This window comes from Melanerpes formicivorus, unplaced genomic scaffold, assembly GCF_026170545.1.
Source record: "Melanerpes formicivorus ecotype bairdi unplaced genomic scaffold, bMelFor1.0.p_v2 SCAF_2, whole genome shotgun sequence".
Lineage (NCBI taxonomy): Eukaryota > Metazoa > Chordata > Aves > Piciformes > Picidae > Melanerpes > Melanerpes formicivorus.
The window spans coordinates 10,018,793-10,029,956 of NW_027142354.1; the positions used below are offsets into that span (position 1 = coordinate 10,018,793).

An 11,164-nucleotide genomic window follows, 5' to 3' on the forward strand; every position below is an offset into this window, starting at 1 on the left:
AAAAACAGGAAAATGATGTTTTCAGTTCAGTCTTATGGCAAACATGGTCAGAAGGAGTTAACAATGTCAAGTTAACAATGTAAAAGGCATCCTGCGCTGAGTGGCGTTCATGGACACTAACAGCAGGGCCAGCTGCCAGTGCAGGCAGCTCTGGAGGGGCAGACCCACAGCAGGTGGTGTAATAGATGAAGGGCTGCAGGTGGGAAATAGACAAAATATAATTTATTAACATAGAAATGCCTCCACCCATGGAACTTCCATACAGATTTATAAAATATTATTTACAGGTTCATTGCCGGGTTGCACAATGTCTCGAGAGTACAGGAACTGGTACAAATGGTTACAGAAATGGTATTTGGAAAATGATGGAACCCAGGAGCAGTATATTGCCCTGCTAACACGACAAGGTATTCCCCGGAGACTCAGGCAGGTGCCAAACATACTCACACCCCTGGTTCCCCTTGTGGGTAGTCCTCCTAGTGCCTCTGTTTCTCAAGGAATCCTTCTGGACTGCACAGTGTGGTCCACACGTCTGGGGGGAGGAAATCCCAGGAAGGGCCTCCTGTGCTCTCTAGCAAAACAATTATATATCAGCTCATGGACCAGACATCCTGTGTCTCAAATGACACAGATCATGTTCCACATGCCCAAAAAAGGGCAAGAAACTGACCAGCATCAGCTTCTGTATGGTGCTGGCCCAGGGCTCTGCCCTGGCATGTGACTTGGGGGAAGGGACCCAGGTAAGGGGAAAGGAAGGTAAGGAAAGGGGGGAGCTGCCTTCCTCCTTACCCCTCTTCTCACACTTCCTGATCTTCACCCCCTTCCTGACTCCATGGGGCAGGGGATGGGTTTTGGATGCATTGCCACATGTGGTCTCCTTGTGTCTATGAGAATGGGTAAAGAGGGCTAGGGCTCACTTTTCCAGGTCTTTCCAAAGTGACTTGGCAATGGAAAAGCCCCAGCTGTAGTTTAGAGACCTCTTTCTCTATTCCATCCCCACTGAGACATAAACAGCAGCACAGCATAAAGGCTGAGGCATAATGAAGTTCTTTTTCAAACCCACAGCTACTTAGAAGCTGTGAGTGCAGATCACTCAGCTGGGCTATGCTACAGCAAATCTCCCTGTAGAAGCCTCATGCTGCAAGCTCAGTGGAGCATATCCTGGGAATATGCTCACTGCCATGGATTGCAGAGAAAAACGACAGCATCAGTCCTACTACCAAACCCCTCCCAAGTAAAATTACATGTTGCCCAGGTTTGAGCAGAGCTGAAAGAAAACTTGCATTTCAAATGGAAAGAGAAAGTTGTCTTTTGCAGAACATCACAGGGTTGGCAGTAATAAATCCTGGTACCATCAGAACAGAATTACACCATCCCTGCAACTCTTACGCTGCTTTCTGTAAGCCTCTGTTGTTGCTGTGGAAGGGAAATCTGGTCAGCGAACACAACAGTGCAAGACTTCTTCAGACCTTCCACTGCTTCCTCCAGTATACATGCTGCACATTTGAAATCATCTTATCAAACTGACAAGCTTTCAGGTGTCCAGTGTCTCCACAGCTCCATAGTATGACAGCTGTATTTCTATCCAGGCCTGAGCACTTCAGGTACTCCTATGGCTCTGCATGGGATTTACTCCTGTACTCTACAGTCTGTGTTTTAAAGAAAGAGCTCTTTTTTTTCAACCCCCATCATCTGTTGAAACCTGCATTCCAGAAGAAATAAAATATCTGAAATGGCTATTCTTATAAATAGTATTTTAATTCCAATGTTTCAAATAGAAAAACTTCAGGAGCAATTGTAAGGATATTTTCACAGATGCTTTTCACGTGTTTTGCTTGGTTGGTGTTTTGTTTTGCTTTGTTTTTTTTTTTTAATCTTATTTAAAAAAAAGATTATTACAAGATTATTTGCTTTGTAAATGCAAATAGAGACCGCTATAAATTGTACTATAGGACATACAAAGAATCCTTGGCCTCTGTGTAGCATAAAATGATTACGATGAGTCAAATCATTTAATGCAGCAAAGGTTTAAAAGGTATCCAAGTGTGTATTCCAGGCAGACCACAGGTGTTGGCTACAGTTGAATCTGTCATGGGAGGCATCTTCTGCCATTGTCCCTGTAACTGGAAAGAGAAAAAGAATTGCTGTTGGATGGTATTCAACTTACCTGAAGGTGCAACACATACCATTTGCCTGCATCCCTCCTGTAACTCTGCAGGTTATTCAGAAGTCCACTCAAACCTGGGATTCCAGCCTTTTACAATATTGGGAAAGCAAGCAAAAATGCAGGAAAATCACCTGGCTCCCTCCTTAGCCTAAACCCACTGACCAAGTCTTAAGAGAGGCCAACTTTATGCATGATATTATGAAGCAGAATGAAAATCTTTTATAGTTAGGGTACTGAACTAAGAACAGAAGCACAGGTTCAAACTCTGATGTTTTTCCAGTTTTCATTCATTACCCCCTGAAAGGTCCCAGATCTGAGCTTGCTGAAGCCAATGACACTGAAGCCAGTTTTGGATTAGGTCTTTATCACAGTATCACACAGTATCACAGTATAACTAAGGTTGGAAGAGACCTCGAGGATCATCGAATCCAACCTATCACCACAGACCTCATGACTAGACCATGGCATCAAGTGCCGCATCCAATCCCCTCTTGAACACCTCCAGGGACGGTGACTCCACCACCTCCCTGGGCAGCACATTCTAATGACAAAAGACTCGCTCAGTGAAGAACTTCCTCCTCATCTCGAGTCTAAACCTCCCCTGGCGCAGCTTGAGACTGTGTCCCCTTGTTCTGGTGCTGGTTGCCTAGGAGAAGAGACCAACCCCTTCCTGGCGACAACCACCTTTCAGGTAGTTGTAGAGGGCAATAAGGTCACCCCTGAGCCTCCTCTTCTCCAGGCTAAACAATCCCAGCTCCCTCAGCCTCTCCTCATAGGGCTTGTGCTCAAGGCCTCTCACCAGCCTTGTTGCCCTTCTCTGGACACGTTCAAGTGTTTCAATGACCTTCTTAAACTGAGGGGCCCTGAACTGGACACAGTACTCAAGGTGCAGCCTAACCAAAGCAGAGTACAGGGGCACAATGACTTCCCTGTTCCTGCTGGCCACACTATTCCTAATGCAGGCTAGGATGCCGTTGGCCCTCTTGGCCACCTGGGCACACTGCTGGATCATGTTTAGGTGGCTGCCGATCAGTACCCCCAGGTCCCTCTCTGTCTGGGAGCTCTCCAGCCACTCTGACCCCAGCCTGTAGCTCTGCATGGGGTTGCCATGGCCAAAGCGCAGCGCCCGGCACTTAGACTCGTTAAATGCCATTCCATTGGATTCTGACCATCTGCCCAGTTGGTCGAGGTCCCTCTGCAATATATACTCTTATATACTCTTCTGCTTTGGCACCTGCAAGGCAGGATTGATAGCAACTCTCCCTGCTGGGCATACAATATGTGAAGATAGAGCAGTGACTGAGGCAAGTAAACAAACAGAATTTTAAGACCAGCTGATTGATCTAACTCCTGTGTTTTGGCCCATGGAAAATCCTGAAATTCGATAACTGATTGATTTTCAATGGTCACCTGAAGAATGCCCGTGAAAAGAGGACAAACTCATATGGGACAGAGATTGGAGTCAGTACAGCTGGTCAATATGAGGTAGTATTGTTCCTTTATTGCTTCAGTGCTGTCCGATTATAATGCAAGCATAGTACAGAGCAGACAGCAGAGCTGACAGGCTAGTAAGAAGTGCGCAGAAGAAGTGTGTATTAAGAAAACCTTTACAACTTATATAAACTCGGAGGGCATTGCTGGCATAGCTTCATTGGTTCCTCAGGAGTGACCACACACTGTACTACTATGGATTATTGGTTAAACTAGTAATAACATGCAAGGCAGTTGATGCACGTGTGCATCCTGTTATTCCAAGATAACTCTCTGTGTTTATAGCTACCAGTGCCCTGCTTTGGTGACACAGTGCGGGCGCAGCACTATTCTGCTACGCTGCTAGCCACTTCCGCACCCGTGCTGGACACGGCCTACCACCGTGTCAGGCTCTAGGCCTGCACTGCCAGATTGCTCACACTGCTCGTTGCCACCATTACCACAGACTCATTCCAGTTAAATACATCAGGTAGATTCCTGAACAGAATTGCAGAAATTGCAAAAGAATTGCATGTTAATAAAGCTGGAAGTCTCTCATTTTCTTAGTTAATTATTAATGACAGCAATAAAAAATGGTAACTGTACAAAGAAAGGGAAGAAGGCATGTTGCTGTGGATTGTGCCAGCATGCAATTCATTACTTATGTCATTCCTCTAATCTCTTTAACCATATCATTCTTACCTGGCGTAAAACTAACTGAGATGATGTAAGAACTCTGGCTAATCATAGTAGTATCATAGTATCGTAGTATCATAGTATCATTCAGGGTTGGAAGGGACCACAAGGATCATCTAGTTCCAACCCCCCTGCCATGGGCAGGGACACCCCACACTAGATCAGGCTGGACAGAGCCTCATCCAGCCTGGTCTTAAACACCTCCAGGGACGGGGCCCCAGCCACCTCCCTGGACAACCCATTCCAGGGCTTCACCACTCTCATGGTGAAGAACCCTCCTCCTCACCTCCAGCCTGAATCTCGCCACCTCCAGCTTCATTCCATTCCCCCTAGTCCTATCACTACCTGAGATCCTGAAAAGTCCTTCCCCAGCCTTCCTGTAGGCCCCCTTCAGATACTGGAAGGTCACAATTAGGTCACCTCGGAGCCTTCTCCTCTCCAGACTGAACAGCCCCAACTCCTTCAGTCTGTCCTCATAGGAGAGGTGCTCCAGGCCTCTGATCACCCTTGTGGCCCTTCTCTGGACATCTTCCAGCACCTCCATATCCCTCTTGTAATAGGGGCTCCAGAACTGGACCCAGTACTCCAGGTGGGGTCTCACCAGAGCTGAGTAGAGGGGAGGATCACCTCCCTCGACCTGCTGGCCACACTTCTCCTGATGCAGCCCAGGATCTGATTGGCTTTGCGGGCTACAAGTGCACATTGAGAGTGTCATAATGTCATACAGGATTGCAGTTTTTATGCTGAGCCTTGAACCTTTTATTTTTTCTTCTTTTGAAGAGTATCTGCCTTTGGTGGGGGGATAGTTCTTGACTTCCACAGTAATATCCAGTTTCAGCAGGTGACTTACCGGTTGCAGAGGTTCCAGCCCTCACTCCAGCACGGTGCATTGCCTGCTGCTGTAGGCGCTGCTGCGGTCCAGCATCGGCACATATGTTTTAGCTGTGATGCAGTAGCTGACTCCAGGCCTCAGATCTTCTATTGTAATAACCTTGTCTTTTCCTTCATATACCAGGAGCTTGTGTTGCTTCAGAGTAGAGTAAAAATAGCCAGTCAAGCACGTTACTTCAGCAAGCGTGTCTGACATTATGGTTTGATAAGAGCAGAGGATGCAGAGCAGCACATGGACTTGCACAGTGAATAGCATTAATAATTTGTTTGTGATTTTAAAAGAAAATCCCCCTCCTGTCCTAGTTGTGTTTTCTTTTTAATCTAGGTCTTAGAGTATGAAATACTAAGAGGGAAACAATGGGAAAGATGGGAAAGAATAACGAGAGGAATTACAACTCCATTCAGTCAGATTAAATTCCTCAGCAGTAACTCTCCTTGGTTTTTATGTAATTGAAGAGCCATTGATGCTCTCACAATCTCAGAAGAATATTTGAACTGTAAAACAAGAGTAGCATGCTGTTCCTTTTCTGGTTTTTCAATGGTAAAGGGTTCCTATTTGAATATGCACTTACCTCATCTAGCAAGTTGTTAATTATGAAGACTTGATATAGCAGATCATAATAGTTTGTCATTGGTATCTTGCTGCCTTTCTTCCTTCTATAAGGAGAACATGGAGCCTGGAGCTTTACTTTTATGAATTTGTTGCTGTGAACCACAGTTACTGATGGAGGTCCTATGATAGCTAAGGAAAAAACCCAAAGTTATGAACACAGTTATAGATTATTATACTAATATAGATTATAGTTATAGATTATTATACTAATAAAGTCTCACAAAATACAATTGGAATCTGTCCAACAATTTAGTGTTCTTGTTAACAACAATATATTGTACTCTATTTGCTGTTAAAGTGTCACTTTGTGGTCCTTGCTTCTTGGTGGTTATTTCCTGGGTATATTTTGGGAGTGACCTTTCTTGTGTTTGTAAATCATCTTTGAGACAAACGTTTTGAAATCTCGCAGAGCTAAATGTTGCTGACTGCAGCCTGTTCAAGCAAAATGCTTTGTATTATTTGCACTGTTTCCCACCCTCCCTATGTGTCTTAGGAATGCATAGAACAGCTATTTCTCCCCCCGCCCCCCACCAGGGGAGGTTTAGGCTGGATGTTAGGAAGAAGTTCTTCACAGAGAGAGTGATTGCCCATTGGAATGGGCTGCCCGGGGAGGTGGTGGAGTCACCATCACTGGAGGTGTTTAGGAGGAGACTGGATGAGGCACTTGCTGCCATGGTTTAGTTGATTAGATAGTGTTGGATGATAAGTTGGACTCGATGATCTCAAAGGGCTTTTCCAACCTGGTCTGGTCTGGTCAATTCAATTCAATTCAATTCAATTTTAACTAATGAAGTTACACCAGACTCACAGCTTCAATCATTCTTCTAGATTTTATTATCCCCCCCCCCCCCCCCCCAATTTGCTTGGTTCAACACAGGTAAGAGTCCAGGCTAGTGCCTACATTCTACCTATGTGTGCAGCCACAGAGGTGTGTGAAGGCAGAACAGCTGCTGCCCATTACTAAGTCCTTCATTTTGGAAGGAATAATGAACTGCATCAGTAGAGGTTAGGAAGTGATCTGTTAGAGAGCAGCCCTGTGGAGAAGGACCTGGAAGTCCTGGTGGACAAGAAGTTATCCATGGGTCAGCAATATGCCCATGTGGCCAATGGGATCCTGGGGTGCATTAAGAGGAGTGTGTCCAGCAGATTGAGGGAGGTTCTCCTCCCTCTCTGCTCTGCCCTGGAATATTGCGTCCAGTTTTGGGCTCTGCGGTTCAGGAGGAACAGGGAACTGCTGTAGAGAGTCCAATGGAGAGCTACCAGGATGGTGAAGGGACTGGAGCATATGCCTTATGAGGAGAGGGTGAGTGCCCTGGGGCATTTTAGTCTGGAGAAGAGAAGACTGAGAGGGGATTTAATAAATGTTTATAAATATCTGAGGGCTGGGGGTCAAGAAGGAGTGGACAGGGTCTTCTCAGTTGCACCCTGTGATAAGACAAGGGGTAATGGACATAAAGTACAGCACAGGAGGTTCCACCTCAACATGAGGAGGAACTACTTCACTGTGAGGGTCACAGAACTGCCCAAAGAGGTTGTGCAGTCTCCTTCTCTGGAGACTTTCAAGACCCATCTGGATGCATTCCTATGTGACGTGTGCTAGATTCTATGGTCCTGCTCTGGCAGGGGGGTTGGACTCTATGATCTGAGGTCCTTCCAACCCCTAACATCCTGTGATCCTGTAAATACATCTCTGCAGGAGGAGGTGGCACAGGGCAAGATGGCCTGTTGCTACTGCAAATCACTGCTTTATGTCAAAGTTGTGGTTTCATCTGTACAAAAAGCTCAAGGCAGTTTGCGTTTCAGGGCTGTGAAGTTAACATTCACAGTTCAGTATTGCATTCACCAGAGAGAAAGCTGGTTGATTCACAGGGAACTTACTGGTGGGTACACTGGTACTGCTCTGTGTTTTGACAGTCTTCCAGTTTCCAACATGCTGTGGCACTGTATTGACTATACAAATTAAAAGCTTTGTGTGTGCCCTTCCTAAATACACTGCTGACAGGAAAACACATAGATGTGAGAAGACTGGGGGCCACACAGCTCTCATCTTTCTTCTCCCTTTCCCCCCCCAAGCACTGACTCCAATCCTTCCAGCATCTCTGAAAGCAGCTGAAAAATATTTGTGTAGTTCCATGTCTTCAGGAAGAGACTCAATTAAAGGGAGTTAGGCACTCAGCCTAATTATCAATAAGTGGCTATTTATCTGTAAATGGTTGGCTTCCAAGCATGGGGAAAATTACTTCATCACAACACTTCACCTGAGAGCTACAGTTTCCTTTGGTAGAGATCTGTGGCTAGGAAAGAATTACTGATGTTTGCAAATTGTAAGCAAAAATGATGTGTCCATGCCAGAGAAAATCTAATTCCTTTCTCAGGGAGACCCATATGTTGCACTTACTTTCTCGCCAGGGAGTGAATCTGCAGCTGAGACTCCAGTCAGAATAGACGCCGGCTGACGCGGCTTTCACCCTGCCGTAGTAAGGCTCTTGAATGTTGGAGGTCTCATTTGTTAGGTCACAGACATGGCTTTGAATCCCCCAGCAGTCATCTTTGTTTTGCCATGTGCTCTGCCCATAGCTGTGAAGAAAGGAAGAAGATTTAGGTCCATAAAGGTTTTTAACCTGATGGTATGGACAACTGTTCTGCCATGGAACTTAACTCCCTTCGGTTTAATGGCAGGGAATGTTGATTTCATGGGTGTTTGGGAGCTACAGGTTTCTGTCTTTTCTGAAAGAAATCTATAGCAGAGATGTGTGGGTCACCAGCCCTGTAGGAAGCCACTGCATATTTGCCTGTCAGGAGAGGCAGGCAAGCTTTGGCTTAGCCAGTGTGTTCAGTGATGGGCAGAATGCTGGTTTCCACCAGCTAATTTCTCAAAGGTGATAGTAATTTCTTGTGTGCATTGGATGTGCCAAGGATGGAAGCTTCCCTGAGGAGCAGTTCCTAGCCTGCCTCAGGTTTGCCATGCAAGTCACCCTGAGGGCCACTGAGATACACAGAAGTACTTGAACCTATCCCATCCTGCTTCAGCAGGTGGTTGGCCTTAGTGACCTCCAGTGATCCCCTGCAAACTACATTTTTTTCTGCAAATCTGTGGTGCAAAGGAGATGCAGAATGTATTGCTTGGGGTTCCTGGACCCTTCCTGCCTTGGGCTGTTCAGCTTATGCAACTACAGCAACACCCAAGAGCTGGCAGCTGAGCAGGATGTGATTGTTCCCAAGGAACAGGAGGACTGTCCTGCCGTGCCCGAGAAATCCCTTTGATGTGCCAAGCAGGGATGGGCCTCAGCCCACTGGGAGGCTGGAATTCCCCTGGTACTTACACTTTATACTGCACAAAGTAGACCGTGTCTCTTGCCTCCCTGGCCCTCCCAGGCTGCCAATGCAAAGTGTTGTTGAAGTTTAATGAATGAAACTCCACCTTCTGTGGCTTGATCGAGTATTGCAAGTCTTGGTTTTCCAAACCTAAAATTGCTGTAAATAATAACAATAACAAAACCAAGTAAACAAGAAAGATAACATCATGTATTTGTCAGAGACATGCTCCTCCATATTGAAAATGGGGGATGTTGCTACAGCTCACTTGGTTTCATGACTAGCAGACTGCAGAGAAATTAAATCTGACCCTCATGTTCAAAACTTCACAAATCCCAGCAACCCGATCTAGCAGTTACAGAACAAACACATTGAATATTATGAAATAAACTCTTCTGTGTGGTCTTGTTGTGTGTTTTGGTGACAGGGTTTTGTTGTTTTGTTTGGTTTTCCATTTTCCCTTAGTCAGTTTATTGCTCTGAAAGATGCCTGGTGGGCATCCCAGGAAACAAGCCCTTCAGATCAGTTCACAGAACCTGCACTAAGCAGCCCCATCAACAGTTTATGTCAAGTACTCTTTCCTCTATATCTCAACTTTAACCTACAGGGGTTATAGAGCTGTTTTAACTGTTGCCATAGCTGTGTTTATCAGCTTTTGCCTGATAAAAAAAAATAACCTGAGAGATTCACTGTTTGTCTAGTCTATACTCCTGGAAAAGGCGCCTTACAGTTTCTGAGATAATTTGTTTTCAGACTGCGACAGTTACTGATAGCAGACTTAGTTAACAACCTGTCTGAAGCATCCAAATGCTAACATTTTTCTGGGGTTCATGAGACCCAGACAACTGCAGCTTTATCCTTGGCACAGCACAGAATCAGCTAAGACTTGTACTAGTTGAACTGACACTTGGTAGTACAGCCATGAATAAATTTAATGGGCAACACGCTTGTTTTATCTGCATTTCAGAACCTTGAGAGACAAAGTAACAGACTCATTTGGAAGTGACTGGACTTCTAAAATCTACCAAAAGACCTTAACATTTTTTGACTCATCCAGAGACTCAATAACACACCCAGTGCCCCCCTCCCCACACAGGAAAAAAGCAGAAAGCTGTCACTTACTAGCTGTCTCATCCTGAAGCAGGTGCATCAGCAAGTAAAGGGAGGAAAGCGTGATCCCCCTCATGCTTAGGAGAGCAGCTCCATGACTGAAGAGCATGTCTCTACCTCTTGGGCATGTCTAATGAGGAAGTAATTGTCCAGAATTTCCCTATTTTCAGAGGTTTGCAAAATACCCCTTTTGGCTTTGGCTTAATTTAGCTGAAAAAAAAAACATATGAGTTGTTCCAAATTAAACACAAGCAGTTGTTCTTACTTGGCAGCTGTGGTCACTCTGAAGTTTGGAACTAATTACAAAGCAAACCAGCTTGCAAAGGTCCTTTTTTAAAGGCACTAATTCCCCAATGATATCTGGAAACATTGCTTTAGCCCATAAACTTCTCATGCAAACTTACTTGCCATACTAAGATTCATTTTAAAATATATTGGTTGCTTGTTGGGTTTTTTTTTCCAGCTCCCTAGACACTCAGAGCTGAAGAACACAATTTTTGCTACAAGAAAGTCAAAGACCTACCCATGAGAAGTCATCTGAGTTGGTGGCCTGTATTCAGGTTGTGTGTAAGGCATTCCCAGGTGTGCTTGCAGAAGGATGTCATCAAGGAATATGCTGTCAGAGGAACAAGCAGCAGTGAAATCACTGTCAGCCACGCTGTTGGGCAGGGCATCCACACCATGTGCTTAATGGCTTGGTGCCAGGAAGGTGGGGCCGCCAGCCTGGAATGCGTAGGCAGGCCCAGCCCGTCAGGCCAAAGTTGCCTCTGCACAGACTTTGTTAGGAATCCTGTTCTATGCCCTGACTGATGGGGTGCATGTCACAATGCTGTCTGCACAAATGCTGGTGTTGAATGCTGCTTTCCCTACATGCAGATCCCTGTGAGCCTGGGTGCCCTGTG

General features: G+C 45.5%; 1 protein-coding gene across 2 annotated transcripts; it reads right to left on the reverse strand.

Annotated features, from left to right (window-relative positions):
* Positions 1 to 216: 216 nt before the first annotated feature.
* Positions 217 to 10,863, reverse strand: IL22RA2 (interleukin 22 receptor subunit alpha 2). 2 transcript variants are annotated; one of them, XM_068150391.1, is made up of 7 exons: positions 10,786 to 10,863; positions 10,275 to 10,472; positions 9,161 to 9,311; positions 8,236 to 8,414; positions 5,797 to 5,966; positions 5,184 to 5,360; positions 217 to 2,123 (listed from the first exon to the last, which is right to left on the reverse strand). In XM_068150391.1, the coding sequence occupies exons 2-6, from the start codon at positions 10,369 to 10,371 to the stop codon at positions 5,205 to 5,207; spliced, it is 753 nt and encodes a 250-aa protein (XP_068006492.1). In that variant the 5' UTR covers positions 10,372 to 10,472; positions 10,786 to 10,863; the 3' UTR covers positions 217 to 2,123; positions 5,184 to 5,204. The 2 variants fall into 2 exon arrangements, with proteins under 2 accessions (XP_068006492.1, XP_068006499.1); XM_068150398.1 differs by lacking the exon at positions 10,275 to 10,472 and having other exon boundaries at positions 10,786 to 10,853.
* Positions 10,864 to 11,164: the final 301 nt, after the last annotated feature.

Coding starts and splice junctions, on each gene's coding strand:
- IL22RA2 (XM_068150391.1), bottom strand. CDS start 10,371: ATGCTCTTCAGTCATGGAGCTGCTCTCCTAAGCATGAGGGGGATCACG. Junction 9,312..10,274: donor GCTTCAGGATGAGACAGCTA/GTAAGTGACAGC, acceptor TATTATTTACAG/CAATTTTAGGTTTGGAAAAC. Junction 5,361..5,796: donor TTAACAACTTGCTAGATGAG/GTAAGTGCATAT, acceptor TCTACTCTGAAG/CAACACAAGCTCCTGGTATA.